We start from the raw sequence: 19,294 nt of genomic DNA, 5'->3' as shown, positions 1-19,294 counted from the left end.
CAGCCGTCCTCAAAGATGGTCAGGGTCTGGCTCTGGAAAAATGCTCTGTAGTTGTATCTTCAGAAGCTGGGGAGGAGGAGGGGGGAATGTGTGCAAAGCCATCCCTGGAATTTCACCCTTGTGGGATCCGGCATGCTTGGCTTTGAGCTGTCAGGGGCTTGGGGCTGCCGTGATCAGGGTGCGTAGCTGTGGCTCTCCTCTTCCCTCCCCTCTCTGTCTTGCTTTGAAGATGACCAGTTCCCTGAGCTGGCATTGAGAGGTTGAAGAGGGGCCCAGATTCTCCACAGCTGGGAGGGTGTAAGGCTGAGTGGCTGTTTGGGGTTTGTGTGTTAGCCAGCTGCAAGGGCAGGGCTGTGCTCCAGCCCGGGATGGTGCTGGCATGTGTCTGCAGGGAGAGCTGGGGACAGCGCTTGCTAATCTCTCTGGACCTGGCACTGCTTTGTGGTAGTTATGTCTTTAATTTTGGATCAATGTAGGCTAGGTGGCTAGAAGGAGGGCGGAGGGAGGTGGTGTGTCCTCATGGCAGAGGCCTCGGGAGGAGAGCTGGGAGAGCCGCCTGGGGCAGTGGGTACCCTGTTCCGCTGGCACCTCTTGCCCGTGATAGAGCTGTGCCTGCTGTTCAGGGCAGGAGTGACAACCACGCATGTGTCCTGATCCTGTGGAGAGACCCTCGGGTGGCCACTCTTGAGTGTCCATGGGTCTGCAGAGCCATGGACTGCACCCAGCCTGGGACCACAGTCCAGCCCCTCCACTGGCTGCCCTGATGTTACAGGCTCCCTGAAAGCCCCTTGGCTGCCTCCTCTCCCTGAGCCTTTCTGCTCTGACCTGGTGGCCTGAAGGGGAAGGGGGGGCCTCTGTGTGTCCCTGTACCTCCTCCTGCCTGGGCTGGAGGGGAATTTGTGAGTGCGAGGGACAAGGAGAGCTGGCGGGCGAGGGACTTGTCCTGTTCCTTCCCCCTGCTGTTGTGTTTACTCCCTGTGGAAGAGACAGGAAGGAAACAGCCTCATGGCTGCTCTGGTCCCTTATCTGGGGCCTGTAACGCCCCTGCAAGTTTCATTGTTAGCTTCCCCCAATCTCCGGGCCGTGTTCCCAGGGGACGTGTGGAGGTGGGGACCTGGGGCTGGGGAGGCATTGCTGGCTGTGCAGGGCCTGCCTGGCAGCCACACAGGGCTGGAGGAATCTGCTGGGCTTGCTGTCTGTCCTCTCCCTGCCTTCCCGCAGAGGCAAGCCCTGCTGGTCTGTGCTCGCCGCTCAGCGCTGAGGCTGCTTGCAAGCAAATGAGCCCGATCATAAGAGCAGGGACTCAACTAAATCTCTCCTTGAAGCCCGCATGCTGGCTCTGTCCTCATGCACCCGAAAAATCTGCCTCTTCAGCATACAGATGGTTGAGGGCAGGGGTGGGGAGCTGTTACATAGCAGCACAGCTACTTGGGCAAGGCCATGTCATGTTGTGGAGAATCCCTTCTCTGTAGGAGGGTGTCCTCTCTTTAAAAGGGATTGGTGAAATACCGCTCTGGAAACAAATTGCAGCAAGCCGCTGGGGTTTTGGATGCTCCAGGTGTGTAGGGTGTTTGGGTGGTAGGACCATCCCCTGACCTGCTGGAGAAGTCTAGGATGTGGCAAAGAGATGCTCCCCTTTTCTTGGGGGAGAGGGACCAGGTCGGTGGCCCAGGCTGCCTTTCCCCAGCACCTGGCTGGCTGCAGCAGTGTCCCTGCAGTGGGGCCCTCTGGAGCTGGTCCCTGCAGACCTGCTCTGTGTCCATGCGGACTGACTGTGACCTTCAGTCAGGAGTCCCAGAAGTGTCCCTGCTTGAAGTGGGTGGATGCCTAGCAAAGATGGGGAGTGTTTGACTTAAGGGTGAGAGTTGGGATGTGTCAGCACTGTTCTGGGAGGCATCAAGCCTCTCCTTCAGAGAATGTCTGTTGCAAATCTGTGGGGCAGGTGAGACCTCGAAGCAGCAAGGGTCACAGCGGTCTCTGCATTTCCATACAAGGCTTGGGGAGTCAATCTGTTGAAAAAAGCCTTGGGGCATACCTGTTGCAAGGTGGGAGGAGTGGAAAGCTGCCTGTATGAGCCAGGAATCATGTCTGGAAGCCTCTGAAAGCCTGCTTGGGTTCCTGAGCCAAGAGTGATGGGCTGCGTTCCTCCCAGGGTGTGGACTGGCCGGTGAGCATCCCAGCCCACACTGGGCTGCGGCGGGGTGCTCGGAGCTGAGGTGGCCTGGAGCAGGTATGCGTGTGCCACGGCTTCATCTTTTGCTGGGCACCACATGGGCATGAGTAGAACTGGATTTTTTTATTGATGAAGGCAGATTACAGGGTGGCGGTGACCAGATGTTCAAACATGCTGCAGGCAGCTTCCAAAGCACTTGGAAAATGTCCACCTTGCTTTGCTGGGCACAGTCGTGGTGGTGTCTGATAAGCGCCAGGGCTGCCTGTGTCCGAGGGAAGCTTGAGGGGGGCAGAGCCACAGGGAGGAGTGGACTGGTTGGGAGTGGGAAAGGCATTTCAGGAAGGGTTTCATCTGGATACGCTTGAGATAGTGTGGGAAATTCTTAAAAAAAAAAAAAACCCGCAAAATAAAACCAAAAAACCAAAACAAACCCAAACCCAAAAGTCCTCCTCTGAAGCAGCATCTGCTGCAGGCTGGGACTGGAGAGGCAGGGCTGCCAGGGAGCATGGGGCTGTGGGAGGCAGATGGGACAGGACTCTGTGGAGGGGCAATACTGCCTGTGCTCTCAGTCCCAGGTTGCCATTACAGCCACACTGGGGTGGTGGCACTGGGGGGGTGGGCAGAGCTGATGCTGAAGACCGTGGGAAAGCAGTTTCTGTGCCGTCTGCCTGGCTCAAACGAGTCCCCACATGCCTGCCGTGACTGCACAGGTTTGGGAAAACCTCTGGCGGGCTTGCTGGGACTCGGCAGGGCTGCACAGGGGGTGGAGGGCTGAGGCCTTGCCACTCCTCTCTGCTTGTGCCGTTCCCCCTTTGGTTGAGAACAGTCAGGGATGCTGGAGTCCCTGTGGAGGCTGCTGTGGGAACATTGCCACGTTTGCCACCCCACTGGCCCTCTCCAGATACTGCTCCATCCCTCAGAGAAGAGGGGGTGGGAGAGAGGAGCCAGTTTCCCATGTCTGTTGCCTGCCCTACCTTCTGTTTTGAGTTCACTTGTGTGATTTTTTTTTTTTTGACCTCCTGTCCGCTGTCCCTGCAGCTCTCTTCCCTCCTGCTTCCTCACTGTGGTGGCTGGGCTATTTCTCCCATGACTCTCTGCGTCTAGACCTGGCTGTCCCGTGCCTTTGCCAATCAAACCTGAACTTCCTCCTCTAACAGGTCTGTATGGAAGAATATTGCCTTTCCCAAAATACATTGATTGTGGTATGCTTGTTCACTATTCTCCTTTGTTGAGGGGATGTTGGAGGGGTCCAAGCCATTGCCTATCCCTAGATCTGTGGGCTGAGGACCTGCTGGGTTGGCTGCAGCCTTGAGTGCCCTGGTGAGAGGGTGGTGAGTTTTGGCAGCAAAGGGTCTTATGGGGTCCCCTTTAGGGGGATCCTGTCCCACTTCATCCCCTTTCCTGGGTAGGAGAGAGATGAGGAGCTGGGGCTGTCTCCCCACTTATTATCACACTAGGGAAGCCAGAGCAGATAAGTAACACAGCCCTCTCCCTCAGCCCTTCCCTGAGGGAAATAGTGGAATGTGTGTCGTTTCTCATTCTTTGGGAGTGTGTCCCCTGTTCTGCCCCGGGGATCTGCCCTCCCCTCCTGCCACTGACTGCTGGCAGCTTTTCTTTGTAGGGGAGGTTCTCCTGCAGCCTGAGGAGGGCTCTTCTGGGAAGAGGGAACCTCCTCCACACACACCAGCTCTTCTGAACCTGGCTTTAACCCCAGCTGTTTGGCATGATGGGGGAGGACCTTCTGCCCCGAAAGCACTGCTTTCCCAAGCTTAAATGCTGGGGCAAGGAGCATCTCAGTCACGCCTGGGGCTGTGCTGCTCTTGAGACCCTTTTGCCAGCAATCTGGTGGTGGGTGGGAATGGGTGTTAATGCTGTGAGATAATTTTTTTTTTCTTGTTCTGAGAATCTGTCTTAATGAGATCAGTCTCTTCTGACCGCTCTTCTCTCCTCCTTTCCTCCCCCAAATCATGTGCAGTGCGGAGGGGCTGCTGCCCTTCTGGGTCACTTTTCTTCCCCTCACCTTGACACCAAGCCACCTCCGCTTGTGCCTACCTGTGCCCCCTGCCCTGCCCGTCCTGGGCACCCATCACCCATGGACGACTCAGAAGTGGAGTCGACCGCCAGCATCCTTGCCTCTGTCAAGGAGCAGGAGGCACAGTTCGAGAAGCTGACCCGGGCGCTCGAGGAGGAACGGCGCCATGTCTCAGCCCAACTGGAAAGAGTCCGGGTCTCCCCACAGGACACCGGCCCGGGCTTGGCCAACGGCACGCTCACCCGGCGGCATCAGGTAAAAAACCCCCTCGTCAGAGGTGGGTGCAGAGGCTCCTGGAGCCACTGTCTGTGTCAATCCCGCCTCGGTGAGGGCAGCCCCGGGCCTGGCTCCCTTCCTTTGGCCCTCCGTGGATGTGTGAGGTGGAGGAGGGCTAGGCCAGTCTTGTACCACTAATGGTGCTGGAGGTGATCTGAGGATGTGCGAACCTACCTCAGCAGCCAGAGTCTTGTGGGGAGAGGGAGTCAGCCTGGAGGGTCTTGCTACCAGGTCAGCTCTGGTTGGAGCTGACTATATTCAGTACCTGGGCATCTTTGCTCCCCATCCCACTCAGCTTCTTGGAAGGTGGCTAAAATGCAGGGGTTGGTGTACGGCTGTAGGGGAGCATGTGTGTCTCCCTCTCGCGTGATGATAGACAAATCCCTGGAGTCTCAGTCTATCTCCAAACCAGCCAAACCAGGGCTGGGGGAGAGGTCTTTTCTCTACAGGGCTGGAAATGTGGTTTCATCTGCATTGGCTTGAGGTTTCTCTCCTCTTCTCACTTTCCCAGGCTCTGTTTTGGAGAGGGGTGCTCGGAGGGCTGGTGCGTGCGTGGTGGTGTGCAGGAGGCAGGTGCCTTTCTGGCTGCGGAAGGTGGTGGTGCTGCTAGGAGAGATGTGTGGGTTGGGGAAGGAAGGGGTGGGCAGAGGGGGAGCGCAAGAGAGACGCACAGTAGCACTCTGCAATCAGCCACTGAGCGACCATGCTGTTCCCTTGTGATCCTGGGCAGCCTCTGGGATGTCGCTTGTGGCTCCTGCATCGAAATATGTGGAAGGGCCACGCTGGGGAGCAGGGAAGGTTCTTGGCCATTCCATCAGGAGGGTGTGGGCACCGTGGAAGAGCTGGGGTGTCTGGAGGGGGGCTGAGTGGTGTATCCTCCAACTCTTCCCCAGCCTGCAATGGGGAGTGGTTTGCTGAGTGTTGCACAGACACTAGAGGAGTGTGCTCCTCTCCTGGGTGTGACACACGGGTGTCTCTGTCAGATGCAGGAGGTGGCCTGCTCAGGGCCTGGCAGCGAAGTGGCAGGGGCATGGATATATGGGATCCCAGCAGTGGGAGATCAGTCTAGTAACAGGCCTCCTGTGCTGCTGTGTGTTTCAGAACGGCCGTTTCTTGGGCGATGCTGACCTGGAAAGGCAGAAATACCCAGATCTGAAGCTCAACGGGCCTCAGGTGAGGGGAGCTGAGCCCTCTGGCTGTGGGCAGCCTGCTTGTTGGGTGGGGGGTGCAGGGGAAGGGCTCCAGCGTCTCCACCCTAGCTGGGGGAGGAGCACTTGTGTTCTAATGTGGCCAATACAGGCTTGAAGGGACTTTGGGTGTGGAGTTGTTGACGCCCCCCTCCCATGCAAGAGGATATCGGGGCTCCCTGAGAGGTGAGATCTCTTGGCCAGCTGACTCCAGGGAGGGAGGCCAGTGGTGGTGGTGGGACCTGACTGCCTGTCCCTTGCTCCTCTCAGGACCACAGCCACCTTTTGTACAGCACAATCCCCAGGATGCAGGACCCGGGCCAGATCGTGGAGGAGACATACACCATGGAGGAGGACCCGGAAGGGGCCATGTCGGTTGTGTCTGTGGAGACATCAGACGATGGGACGACTCGGCGTACAGAGACCACGGTACAGGCCAGGGGGGAGCTTGGAGGGACAGGGCTCTCACCAGGGACCCTGATGGCTGGGGTGCTACAGCTGTGATGTCTGCCAGCTTGCCATGCTGTGAGCTGAAAACGGGGTGTGAAATCTTCCTGGAGTAAGGTGCTGGGCTGGAATGGGTACCTGGGGATGCAGGGGTGTGGTGGATTTCCTGGTGGGAGTATGTCCTGCATCTATCCCTCTAGGTGAAGAAAGTGGTGAAGACAGTGACCACCCGGACGGTGCAGCAGGTGCCAGTGGGGCCTGATGGGTTACCTTTGGAAACCTCCCCCGTCACCAGCAACTATGTCCAGACCATGGACAGGAACTTCCGCAAGAACGGCAACGGGGGCCCTGGTGGCTACCTGAGCCAGCCGGGCACAGCCACCCTGCCTCGTAACTACCACTACCCTGATGGCTACGGCCGCCCCTACGAGGACGGCTACTTGGGCAGCGATCACAGCTATGGCAGCCTGTCTCGTGTCACCCGCATTGATGAGCGCTACCGCCCCTCCATGGACACCTACCGGGCCCCCAGCCGTCAGGACATCTATGGCCCTCAGCCTCAAGTACGTGTTGGGGGCAGCAACATGGACCTCAACCATTTCCACCCTGAGCCATACGGCCTGGAGGATGACCAGCGCAGCGTGGGATTTGAAGATGTGGACTACGGGCTTATGTCTGACTACGGCACGGCCAGGCGGGCAGGGACCCCGTCTGATCCTCGGCGGCGGCTCAGGTACGTGGCTGGAAGCACTGGGATGGGGAATGCTACAGGGTCCCTTTAACCTGACCCTCTGTGGAGGAAGGAAGACTGCAGAGACATACCATGAGCTGAGTCACACGTGGCTCATTTGGGAGAAAACTTGCATCCACTTCTAATTGTCTGCTTAATTGGTGGTTAAAACTTGGTGCTAATTGAGCCAGTCCTCCTGCAGCAAGGAGTTCCACTGGGTGGTTGGATGTAGCTCCAGGCCCTTCCCTCTCTGTGGCACCCACTGTGCTCGTGGGATGGCAGGCTCATCTGCGCCCCAGCCTGGCTTGGTCCTGTTGGGAACGGTGCCTGATGGGGGGTGTGCAGCACAGCCCCACATCAGAAGTAGCAGCAGCCTCGCGATCGAGCTCCTGCCGAACCCAGAGCAGCCCCGGGGAGCGAGCGGGGCTGAGCCCCGGGCTGGGGTGAGCGAAGGCAGCCCTGCAGTGCCCCGGGGAGCGTTCCTGCAGCACAGCCCGGCCCTTGTGCAGGGCAGGGCCGGAGAAGCTGCTCAACCTGTTTGGCGGTAAGAGCTTCTCCCCCTCGTTTGTGTGTGATTGACGGCGCCTCCAGCTTGACTGCTGAGCAGCTGCCCCACCAGACTGCGGCTGCCTTTGGGCACGTAGAGCAGGGTCTTGGTGGTCCTTTAACTGCCCTGCCAGGTATTGTAGCCAGGCGTCCTGGGGTATTACGTGCCTGAGGCTGTGATTCCTGTGGACTGGTGTCTTCTGCTAGACATGTCTCTTGCACAAACGCTGCTGTTGCCTGCTTAAGCCTCTCGGCCTCCTCTGCTTGCTGCCTGGGCTGTCAAGTGGGGTTTGGGGAGATGCTGGAGGACAGCTTGGAGAGTGGTGAGGTAGGAATGGAGCAAGGGGCTGAGCTGGGTCCCAGAGATGGGGAGGGTGCTGTGTCAGCAGGCTAGCGTGGATGTACGTCTCCTGATTGTCTCTGGGTGGGGGGGAAGACAGGTAAAGCTGAGCACAGGCTGCTTAAGCTCCTAGGGCGTAAAACAGAGGCGGGAGGGAGAGACCCAAGGGAAAGGAGACTCTTGCCAGCCCCTGCCTGAGATCTGCCCGTCTCGAGGTGCGTACTGTAAACCCCCAGGGTAGCTCCTGGCTGCTGAAGGGAGTAGAGGAGGAGCTTTATCCTTCCGGCTTGTGCCAGCACAAGTGTTTCTGTTGCTGTGCTGAGCCAGTCGGAGCGGTTGTTCACCCACATTGATTTCCCCAGCCTGCCTTGCCTTGGGAAGCTTGTACCAGCTAGAGGAGGGCAGTCAAGGCTGCTGCCCCCGCTGCCTGCACTGTCTGAAGCAGCCTACAAGAAGCCGAAGCCAGCATTAACAGTTTTGAGCATGTGGCTGTCATGGCTAGCCCCTAGGTGAGCAGCTTGGGCAGAAGGGGTTAAGCAGGCCTGTCTGACTTGTCACTGCTTTGCTCCAGCCTTCAAGGAGCTGTGGAGGGAGCGAATGCCTGCCAGGACAGAAGGCTCTGGCTTGCAGTCTTTCCCTGGGTTCATGTCCTGCCCAGCATGTGGGCCTAGGAGCCCTTCCTGGATGGCCTGGTCTGAACTGCTTGGCCTTTGAGACCATGAGTCATCTCTGCTGGGATGGTGTCCATGCTCCTTCTGCCCCTCCAGATCCTTGAGGACAGGAGTTGCAGGAGCTGCAGCCAGGTGGGAGACTGAGGGACTTAGGTCACGACAGAGGGAGAAGGTCCTGCTTCCAAGCATGGCCAAAGAGCAGCCCTGGTGGAGATGTTGCCTTGTCCTGCAGGGATGTGCAGGGTATGGAAGATAGGTCGGTGCAGCCCAGAAGCAGGCTCTCTCTCCCCAGGCAGACCAATAAAGATTGCAGCAATCTATGGAATCCAGGCACTGTTGAGCTTGGCTTGTCCCCTGCCTTCTCAGTTACCATCCACACTCAGCTGCCTGGCTTGCAGGAACGGGAACAGGCAAGATCAGCATCCCCCCTGCCTCAGAGATGTTTGTCTTGAGCAGGGGCCTGGCTGTTAATGACTTCCTTCAGGGAGGCAGCTTGCCAGGCACACGGCAGACGAAGGAGCATGTTGAGCTGAGATGCAGCACGTGCTGGCTGCCATCGGCTGCAAAGCACTTGGGTCCCCTCTCCGGTGGCTCTTCTCGGAGCTCCTGCTCTGCAGAGGAAGAGGGAAGGGGGGGTTCACTGGCAACGCAGGGTATGCTCCCCCTTCCCTGCCAGCCCCATCTCTCCTGGAGGGGCAGGGTGGGATCCAGCCCTGAATGACTCTCACTGCTGGGCAGGAGCTCCCTTTTGGGGTGTGTGAGTCTTGGCATGGGAGCAAGATCAGCTGCTAGCTGTGTTGACAATTATCAAGTGGCTTGTTTGCAGTGCTGGCGCTTGGCTGCGTCTTGCTTCTGCGTTGTTCTGCTGTGGGGATGGTGGTGGTGGTTGATGTGGTGCACAGAGCGCCTTGCCCCACAGAGTGGGGAGCAACTCCCTGGAGAAGACTCCTCGGCATCTCTTGGTAGCCAGGCCATGTGGCAAGCAGCTCATTTCCCCGTTGGGACATGCTGAAAGCCAACCTCGCAGCCCTCTGCCACTATCTGTGGTGGCACCATGTGGGCAGCTGTGCAGCAGCACCTGCGGCGGGATGTGGCTGTGGAAGTAGCTGCCACGTGGAGCTGGTGGTTTTGGTGAGTCCTGTACCAGAGGCTGTATGGGAAGTGGTGGTGTAGGGAGCAGAACCTGTTACCATCCTTCATTGCAACTTTCCGTGGCTGCTCAGGGGCAGGAGGCTGCCTGCACCTGATTTGGGAGCTCAGAAGGTGGCTGAGCAGTCCCTAGGGCAGATGTGAGCCAGAGGATGCTACCTCATCTTGGACCTTGGTTGTGCATCTCCAGTGCCCTGGCAAGGGTGACAGCAGCAGTCAGGCCCCTCTGTTTAAGTGCCCATCCACTTCTCTTGGAAATCGCTGGATTCCTTTGCCTGGGTGGAAGAAGGATTGTGTTCCCAGTGATTATAAAAACAGGGTGAGAATCTGGGATTCTGTGTAGTGTATGTTCTGGGAGTGTTTAAATGTCACCTTGGTGTACGGGGGACTACTTGCACTTTCTTTCAGTTTTGTGTCTTTGTTGGGGCCCGTTCCCAGTGCTGCTAGGTCCGTGGGTGAACCACTCTTCACCAGGGCAGGAGTGCGGGACCACAGCTCTTCCCTGTGCCTGAGCTGGGAGCAGCGAGGTTGATCCCTGGACACCGGGTGTCTCGATGCCCGACGAAGCCTGTCCTCTGGGCAGCAGTGCAATTTGTGCGTATTGCCCGGCATCCACAGGCAAGAGTCTGAGCCCTGTCCTGGCTGAACGCCTTTGCTGTAGCTGGGACGCTCTGCAGGAACGACAGCGGCTCGGTCTGGCTGCAGCGAGCCGGTGTCCTGGGCTGCGGCGGCGGGGGCGGCCCGGCTCTGGGTGCCGGCAGCGCTGCGCTGGGTGCCCGGCCAGCTCCCGGGCGACTTCCACTCCCAGCCGTCGGGGGTGAGCTTGCCCTCTGGGGGCTGCGGGCCCCAGTGGCGCTTTGTGCCTCGGGGCTGCTCCTGCCTCCGCGGAGGTTGTGCAGAGACTGGGAACCAGCCTCCGACGCAAAGCTAAACCCGGTCTGTGGGTGGGAAGGGACTGGAAGAGCTGTGGAGGCTGCCCTCTTCTGGGGAGCGAGTGCCGCTTCCTGAGCGGGCCTGGGGACATGTGGGGGTGGCCTTCTGCAGCTATGGGCTGCGGCTGGACCCTGTGTGGGGAGCAGGAAGGGGCCCCAATGCTGCTCTGCCGCCTGACTCCCAGCCCTCGATGGGAGCCTGCCTCGCACTCCAGGAGGGTAGTGGTGTCTAGACACCCTGTGCGCTTTGGCCCATCTTCTGGTGGGTTGGCGGGGGCACAGCATCCCCCCCCTAGGTCTAGGGCTCGTGCCAATGCCTGCTGTCTTCTCTCCTAGGAGTTATGAAGATATGCTGGTGGATGAAGTGGCCCCTGACCGGTACTACTGGGCCCCTCTGGCTCAGCATGAGCGGGGTAGCTTGGCTAGTCTGGACAGCCTGCGGAAGGGAGGTCCGGCCCCAGGTAACTGGCGCCAGCCAGAGCTGCCGGAGGTAATAGCCATGCTGAGCTTCCGGCTCGACGCCGTCAAGTCCAATGCGGCCGCCTACCTGCAGCACCTCTGCTATCGTAACGACAAGGTGAAGACGGAGGTGCGCAAGCTCAAGGGCATTCCTGTGCTGGTGGGATTGCTAGACCATCCCAAGAAAGAGGTGCACTATGGTGCCTGTGGAGCCCTCAAGAACATCTCCTTTGGCAAGGACCAAGACAATAAGATTGCCATCAAGAACTGCGATGGGGTACCTGCTCTGGTGCGCCTGTTGCGGAAGGCCCATGACATGGACCTCACAGAGGTCATCACAGGTAATGGCTCCAGGGAGGAGAGGAGGGACTAATCTGTGTCGTGAGGGATGCCCAGTGTGGGTTTTTAAGCCCACATGGTCTGATTTGATCACCTCCTGATTGTGGCATTGCAGGAACACTGTGGAACCTGTCCTCGCACGACTCCATCAAGATGGCCATTGTGGATCATGCACTACACGCTCTGACCGATGAGGTGGTTATTCCCCGTTCAGGCTGGGAGCGGGAACCCAATGAGGACTCGAAACCCCGCCATATCGAGTGGGAGTCGGTGCTCACCAATACTGCTGGCTGCCTTAGGTATGGGACGGGGGCTACCAGCTGCTGGCAGAGTGCTGGCATGAGTTGGGGCTGCTGTGATGCTCCTTCATAGCTGTTCCTGGTAGCTTTCTGGGACTGCCAAAGGAGGTCTGTGGAGGAGTTGCTCTCCTAGGACAGCTGCTGGTGATGCAGTCCTTGATTTTGGAGGAGCTTCTCTTGGTGGAGGGGAGCTACAGGAGCTTTTCTCTGGCTTGAGCTCTGCTGAGCGTGGGCTGCTCCTCGCCTGCCCTCAGCTGTCTCCCATGACTCTGTTCTCCTGTCTCCCAGGAATGTGAGCTCTGAGCGGAGCGAGGCCCGTCGGAAGCTGCGGGAATGTGACGGGCTGGTGGATGCCCTGATCTACATTGTCCAGTCTGAGATTGGCCAGAAGGACTCAGACAGCAAGGTACCACAGCAGGGGTTCATTGGGCCACATGTAGAGCTCTGCCCTTGTCAACCAGCTCTAGCAGTGCTCTGCTGTTTGTGGTGGCTGGCTCTGGGTTCATCCCAAGTCAAATGAAGAATGGACAGGTCGGAGGGGATATCTTCACCAGAGAGGGATTTGGTCTGACAGGACTAGCTTTGGAAAACCCACTCTATACTCCCACCTTTCCACGATCTCCACTTGGGAAGAGAGGCTGTGTGGGTTTTGGCCTGGGTACTGCTTGACCAGGAGTTATCTGGCACTCAGCCTGCAGTTTGCAGTAGGAATGTTGGCTCTCCAACAGGGATCTCGTGGTGTTGCTCATGCCCATGCTGGTATCCCCTGGCTTAAGGCTTCCTGATCTGCTTTGATGAGAGGCTTGAGTTTTCCTTAAGCCTTTGTTTGGACCTTTTGTGCTTATAGCAGAGTGATTTTGGCCCAGAAAAGTATGAACTCATGCCTGCAGAACTGGCCATGCCTGCTTTGGGACGGGGGCATGCTCCAGCTCCATCTGAGATGGAGCTGTGTATCCCTCTGATCCCAGTTCAGACCCCCTTGGCCTGGCTCTGGGTTGCAAGCTGTGATGAGGCCCTCGTTCAGAGACGTGCAATGGGAATGTGCTGCTCCACGTCAAACTATCTGACTTTGTCTCTAGCTGGTGGAGAACTGTGTGTGCCTGCTGAGAAACTTGTCCTACCAAGTTCACCGAGAGATTCCCCATGCCGAGCGCTACCAGGAGACACCTCTGGCCCCTGCCACCAATGCTGGACCCCACGCTGCGAGCTGCTTTGGTGCCAAGAAGGGCAAAGGTTTGTTGGGTGGCAGCAGCATGGAGGGAGGTGGGATAAAGACAGATCTACTACAGTGGAACTTGAGGGTGGTCTGGGGTCTGTGTGCTCCTACCCTGGCATCTCATGTGTGAAGTCTAAACTGCACCTTTCTCTGGAGACGCAGTGGTCCATGCCTCCCCTGGCTCTGGGAGCTACCGCTTGGCTTACTCAAAGCATTTGACACAAGCTGATGGTGGGTTTCTGTGGTGGTGGGATGGTGATGGATAGATGTCCACTAACTCCACACCTCCCCTTTTCTCCTGTGTTGCCCCTTCCCTTTGCTTTCTTGCCAAATGATCTGCCTCATGATGCTGTCGGCACTTCTCTCCTCCTGCCTCCCTTCTCTCCTGTCCTTCTCTCCGCTTCGCCAATAGACGAATGGTTCTCCAGAGGTGAGTGTGCTCTTGGTTTAAATTTTTCCATGATTTGATTGGGTGCTTTCTCTAGCTCTCTTTGTTCCCCCCACCCCACCTCCAGCTGGGCGCGTACTGCCTGCGGTGTGGCTAATGCCCCTGATGTCCCCTCCTGGGACATGTTGGTAGCTTAGCTTCAGCTCACCTCTGGGCTTGTTCTTGCAGCAAGTGGCAAAGAGCTGCTGGGCTGAGACAGGTGGGGAAAGGAGGTGTCTTATGCCTCTCTGCTTGCCCTTTGAAGGTAAAAAGCTCCCAGAAGACCCTGGTGCTGAAACAGTGGATTTTCCCAGAAGAACAACTCCAGCCAAAGGTGTGTTCTTCTGTATGTTTGCGCAAGGCTTGGGTGTGCAGGGCTGCTTTTCCACAAGCAGTCCAGGAGAGGAGTGAGTAGAGTTGACTTCCAATTGAAGCAAGTCTCTCAAATGGGCAGAGTTTTGGTTTGGAGGAGGTATGTTTCTGGTTGCCCAGGTGCCTGTTAAAACACTAGCTCTGCCACAGTTGTGAGGGTGCTTGTTGTGCTTGGAGGAGGTCAGTGCTGCCTCAAAACAGGCTTCCTGGGGCTGCAGAGGGACCCGTTGCCTTAGGGACTGAGGGACAGCATGGTGGCACAGCCCTAGGAACAGTAGCACTCTATGGTGGTCTTGGACTTCTCAGCACAATTGCCCTCTTGCCTGCTCCTCTCTCCTGGGCATGAAGAACAGGCAGGACTTAAAGCCAGAAACCTCTGCATTAAAGCATTCTCCAGCATCAGTGTGGGTCATTCCAAGAAGCCTCTGGGGACAAATGTCTCGCTGCCTGGAGGGCTGTGAATCACAGCCTCTTTCTGGCTGGCCAGGCAGTGGGCATTAGCCCAGGGCTCAAGATCAGCTCTTTCTGCCCCAAAACACCCTGTGGTTCCTGGGAGGACCCTGGTGCTCCCAGGGATACAAAGAGTCAAGCTAGAAGGATCACGAGGAAACTTAGGACAGACCTGACCTTGTGAGCAGCAAAAACCTGTGGTGGTGGCTCTTCAGGCTGACCTGGGCTGTGGGAAGAGCGAGCAGCACTGTGGAAGCCCAAGAAGCCACCAGCTCTGTCTTTGGGGGCTGGGGACTTGCCTTGCCACAGCTGAGGATAGAGAACAGGATGGAAAACCTGGCCTCGCAACTGTAAACTGCAGTCTTGTGGCTGCCTTAGAAGTCACTTCTGGGCGTGTGTTTCCATGGAAGAGAGTTAATACTTGAAGGCCTGATCCCTGCCTACTTGCTAGGGTGGTGGAGAGCTGGAGACCTGGTGCCTGCAGTCTCTGAGGATGAGCTGAACCCACACTTCTTCAACATGGTGTTGGTGGCTTCTTGGTCAGGGTGTTTGCCCTTCTTCCCACCGAGAGTGCGGACTGAGCCTTTTGCTACCGCAACGTCTCCAGCTGTCAAGTTTGCTGCCCCACCACGTGTCCTTGCCTGGGTTGGGCACTTCTCAGCCAGGCGTGGCGCTGAAATTGAGGTCTCCTTGCCGCTGGCAGCGATGCTGCAGCTCAGCCCAAAACTCTTCTGAGCTGCAGCGATGTGCTGGGGACTGTGGGCAGCAGCCATGGCATCCCTGATCAGGGCTGGTGCTGGTGGATGGGGTTTCTGCCACTGTGGGGCAGCCTGGCCCCCTCTCCACCAATGATCCAGCCTCCAGGGAGCAGCGAGCCTGGGTAAAAGCTTCCAGCCTCATCTGCCCAGCAGTGCTCCTTTGAATTAGATGCTAGCAGAACCCTTGAGTGAGTGCTTCCTACCTGCATTCTTCTGGCAGGCTACGAGCTCCTCTTCCAGCCAGAAGTGGTCCGGATATACATCTCCCTCCTAAAGGAGAGCAAGACTCCAGCCATCCTGGAGGCTTCGGCAGGCGCCATTCAGAACCTGTGTGCTGGCAGCTGGACGGTGAGTGCCTCATGGAGCTGTCCGTGTCCATGTTCATCTGTAGTGCAGGGAAGGGGGCCTTGGGGAGCAGGGAGCATCACCCTTGGGGTACCAGCAGAGCCATAGGTGGCCAAGACTGCTGTTTCAGGCTGTTCACTTCATGTATTGCTCACTGCCCAAGAAGATAGTGTTCAGCAGCATAGTTGAGGTGCAGACCTGGTCTCTCCTGTGCTGTTAAGGGCTCTGTGCTCCCTGCAAGCTGTGTCTTCCCAAGGGCTGCCTGTCTGTGTCCCTGCCTGCAGCCAGCTCCCTGCCGTTCCTTCCTTTTTGTAGGCTGGGGGCAGGGGATGACGTTTTGGGGCTGCTCAACAGCCCCTTGGCCTGCATTCTCTTGGTGTGTATGGAAAGACTGTCTGGGAAATTCTGCTTGCCTGGCCTGCTAGGGGATCTTTGGGGGCAGGAATGGAGCCTTTGCAGTCTGTCTCACTGTGGGTGAAGCCAGGACCCTCAGTTCGCAAGACTGGGTGGGTGGCAGGCAAGGCTCCCAGTGGTGTCCCCAACCCGGAGAGCGAGGAGAGACTATGCCTGCCCAGGTTACACTGGTGTTCTGCATCTCCCCTGCAGTACGGCCGGTGCATCCGCTCGGCGCTGCGCCAGGAGAAGGGGCTCTCTGCCATCGCTGACCTCCTGAGCCACGACAGCGAGCGAGTGGTGAAAGCGGCATCCGGAGCCCTGCGCAACCTGGCTGTCGACTTACGCAACAAAGAGCTGATAGGTGAGGCTGCTGAGGGGAGGTCGTCATGCTCTCCTATCCATCCGGGTTAGGCAGGACCTTCCTCCTGATCTTGGCAGCTGAAGAAGTGTGTGGGCATGGTGTCAGCCCAGTGTCTGTCTGCTGCTCCTCTCCCGGAGTAGTGTGTGCTGAGCTCCACTGAGAGGGACATCAAAACTGGTCACCCATCCCTGATCCTTCTGCGGTGATTTTTCCCTTGTAGTCCTCTTCCTCGCTTGCTCATGCCCAGCTCTTTCCCCTTCACAGGCAAACATGCCATCCCCAACCTAGTGAAGAACCTGCCTGGAGGCCAGCAGACCCCAGCCAAAAACCTCTCCGAGGACACAGTGGTCTCAGTTCTTAACACCATCAATGAAGTAATTGTAGACAACCTTGAAGCTGCCAAGAAGCTGCGGGAAACGCAGGGGATTGAGAAGTTGGTGCTGATCAACAAATCTGGGTAGGCTCTGCTCGAAGAAGAATAATGCAAGGGGCTTCTCCACGAGCTTCCTTGAGGCCTTGGGTATTTCCAAACATCTCTTCCTTCACCTCTTTCTAGGAACCGCTCAGAGAGAGAAGTCCGAGCAGCTGCCCTTGTCTTGCAAACAGTCTGGGGATATAAAGAGCTGCGGAAGCCCCTTGAGAAGGAAGGCTGGAAGAAGTCAGACTTCCAGGTATGGGGATGTCCTGTTGTGGCCAGGGCAGTAGGTAAGGGACCTGTAGCAGGGAGAAGGGTGTTCCTGCAGCTCGGCAGTACTGGATTTCAGCTCTTACCTTGCTGGTGGGATTGGAGACCTTTGAAAGTGTCTACTCTGTTATTTCTCAGTAGAGACTTCCTGTGGGCCATCTACTAATGAAGAAATACTGTAAAGCTTTAAGCCCTGTGTCCCACACATAAGCCTGTAGATCTGCAAGCAGGAAGGTTTGCAGCACTAAAAGCCACTGGGGCAGTGTTGAACAGCAAGGTTCTCCAGGGCTCAGTTTCTTTCCCAAAAGCTGGGGCTGTTCTTGCTCTTAAAGGCTGGGTGCTGCCTGGACCCAGTCCAGGCAGGCCACCTCTGCTCTCTAGTGTGAGTGCAGCTGGGGGCTCTGAAGCACCCCCTGGCTGCCTCAGGCCCCTTGCTTGAGGGCTGTGGGAGGGTTCCTGGTGCTGGGGGCTGGAGGGGTGGGATGTGCTGTTGGGGAAGGGATGTCTGGGCCAGGGTGTGAGTGGTCACTGTCTGATGCTCCAGGTGAACCTGAGCAACGCCTCTCGGAGCCAGGGAGGCAACTCGTTTGATGACAGCACCTTGCCTCTCATCGACAGGAACCAAAAAACAGGTACGTGCCTTCCCTTCAGCACCTGTCCCCGCTGTCATCCTTCCACCTTGTGGGTACCCCGAACAGCTGGCCTTTGTCCCCTCCCTGCTCTTCAGCCCTGGTGTTCTTGGCAGCCACAGCTATTCACAGAAGGCTGTTGGTTCAGGCTTTAGATGCCTTCTCAGGGCTAAAAATGATGGGTGCAGTTAACACAGGTCCTGTGGGGTCCTTGGATGAACAGTGCTGTGGCTGCAGCTGGGTCTGGCCTCTAGCTGGGGGAGGCAGCAGTTCCTCTGCTGCTCCTGGCTTCAGGGCCTGTGTCTGATCTGCTGCTTTCCCATGCTTGTAGACAAGAAATCCTCCCGGGAGGAGATCCCAATGAGCAACATGGGACCAGGTAGGAAAGGGACTGGAATGGCAGCATCCTTGGTGTACTGGGAGGGGGCAGAGCTCACATCTATGGGGATGATGCTGCATCCCGTGGAGGTGACATGACTGACTGTCCCCTCTCCTGCTCCAGACAACTATTCCACACTCAATGAGAGGGACCACAGCAGGACACTGGACCGATCTGGTGACCCTGGAGATGTGGAGCCAGTGAAGGCAGCACCGTTGATGGTGAGCAGCTCTTCCTAATGAGGGAAGAGTGAGCAGGACTGGGGTGCAGGAGGTGACACAACTGTCCTAGCTGGCAGGAGGAGGGAAGAATTGGGCTCCCACAACTAACACCCCGCCACCCTGCTCCATCGCCCCTACTAACCCCCATGTGTCTGCAGCAGGAGGAGGGGCAGGAATCGCAGCCTGAGTTAGAGGACATGGAGGATGCTGCTGCCATGTTTTCCCCTGTGTCGGTATGTCCCGCGGTGTCCTGCTCAAGCTGAACAGCGGTGACAGATCCTGCTGTGCTGTTAGGGGTGCTTTGGCCAACCAAATTCTGCTGATTGCTGCTGCCTGCAACCGCTGCCTGACCCACTGGGGCCATGATCATGCCTCGACTGCTCGCTCGCTCTCTGGGTATGCTAATGTCTCTCTCTCTCTCTCCACAGCAGAAGATCTAGCTGACATCCCTGCCTCCACTCAGTTTGGGCTGATAATATATTATATATATAAATATATATATATAAAACTCTTCGTGGTGGAATGGACTGACTTCTATCTTGTCTTACTTTTGGATTGTTTTGCTGGACTGTTTGTGCCAACTAGCCAGCCAAGTGACTGGCCCAGCGGCAGCCCGGGCCACTCTGCCTCTTCTAGACCGCTGCACCTCCCCGTTCTGGGACACCTCGACCGATAACTCTTCCTCCCTGTCCTCTACCACCTCCTTCCTCCAGAGAGTAAAACCCTCCTGCCTCACTCTGCCGGATCAGCCGGCGCGGATGCTGCAAAAGGACTCTGGATCTCTGCCTTGACCAGGAACTGCCTTCTCTCCCATGCCTTCCCTCTGCTCAGAGACGTCTGCAGGGACAGAGACTAGGACCTCACTTACCGCCGCCTTGTTTGTTTTGTGGGGTTTTTTTCTTGTTTTGTTGCCTACAGGATCTGTTTTTGTGTGGGATCACTCCAACCAGGGGGCAACGGGAGCTTGCCTCCCTGGTGGCAGTGGGACCAGGGTGAGGGGGGCTGGAGTCATGGGGGGGTGAGGGGAAGCAAAACCAGCAATAACTTCTCTTGCTTTGCTCTAGATGAGGCTTTGGGGGCATGGGAAGGGGAATCTGGCTCTGGATCCCATGGAGGGGTCTGGATGGGGCTGCTGGCACCCACCCGGTGACTGCATGAGGAGGGATCCTTATGTGGGGAAGATGGTTAGTGTGGGGGGTGTGGGATGGGCCTCCCCGTGCGGGAGGTGATCGATCCCTGTGGAAGGAGGAGATGCGGCAGGGCTTTTGGGGAGAGGCAGGCTTCTTGGGGCACACTGTGTGCCAGGTGTGAGGAGCAGGCACTGGCAGGGCTGTAGGCGGGTAGAGCCAGGATCCCCCCGTCACCCCCATGCACCAGCTGCCTGTGGGTGGTGCCCCTCTGACTCTCTCTTGACATGTGCCTTTCTTTTGCCACTGTGAAATAGCTCTTTGAATCGTACTGTCTGGCTTCTTTGC

General features: G+C 57.5%; 1 protein-coding gene across 1 annotated transcript; it reads left to right on the top strand.

The window, feature by feature from the left end:
- Nucleotides 1–4,263: 4,263 nt before the first annotated feature.
- Nucleotides 4,264–18,332, top strand: CTNND1 (catenin delta 1). The gene is made up of 19 exons (XM_086472328.1): nucleotides 4,264–4,460; nucleotides 5,583–5,654; nucleotides 5,939–6,097; nucleotides 6,316–6,848; nucleotides 10,820–11,283; nucleotides 11,397–11,580; nucleotides 11,869–11,986; nucleotides 12,660–12,813; nucleotides 13,209–13,226; nucleotides 13,489–13,557; nucleotides 15,024–15,151; nucleotides 15,755–15,905; nucleotides 16,170–16,362; nucleotides 16,462–16,576; nucleotides 17,135–17,222; nucleotides 17,551–17,598; nucleotides 17,722–17,819; nucleotides 17,978–18,052; nucleotides 18,248–18,332. The coding sequence occupies exons 1-19, from the start codon at nucleotides 4,266–4,268 to the stop codon at nucleotides 18,257–18,259; spliced, it is 2,874 nt and encodes a 957-aa protein (XP_086328454.1). The 5' UTR covers nucleotides 4,264–4,265; the 3' UTR covers nucleotides 18,260–18,332.
- The last annotated feature ends 962 nt before the right edge of the window (nucleotides 18,333–19,294 follow it).

Source organism: Leptosomus discolor, chromosome 12 (genome assembly GCF_034619465.1).
Source record: "Leptosomus discolor isolate bLepDis1 chromosome 12, bLepDis1.hap2, whole genome shotgun sequence".
NCBI lineage: Eukaryota > Metazoa > Chordata > Aves > Leptosomiformes > Leptosomidae > Leptosomus > Leptosomus discolor.
Note: the sequence above shows the minus strand (reverse complement) of the source record. Positions and strands in the feature narration are given on the sequence as shown.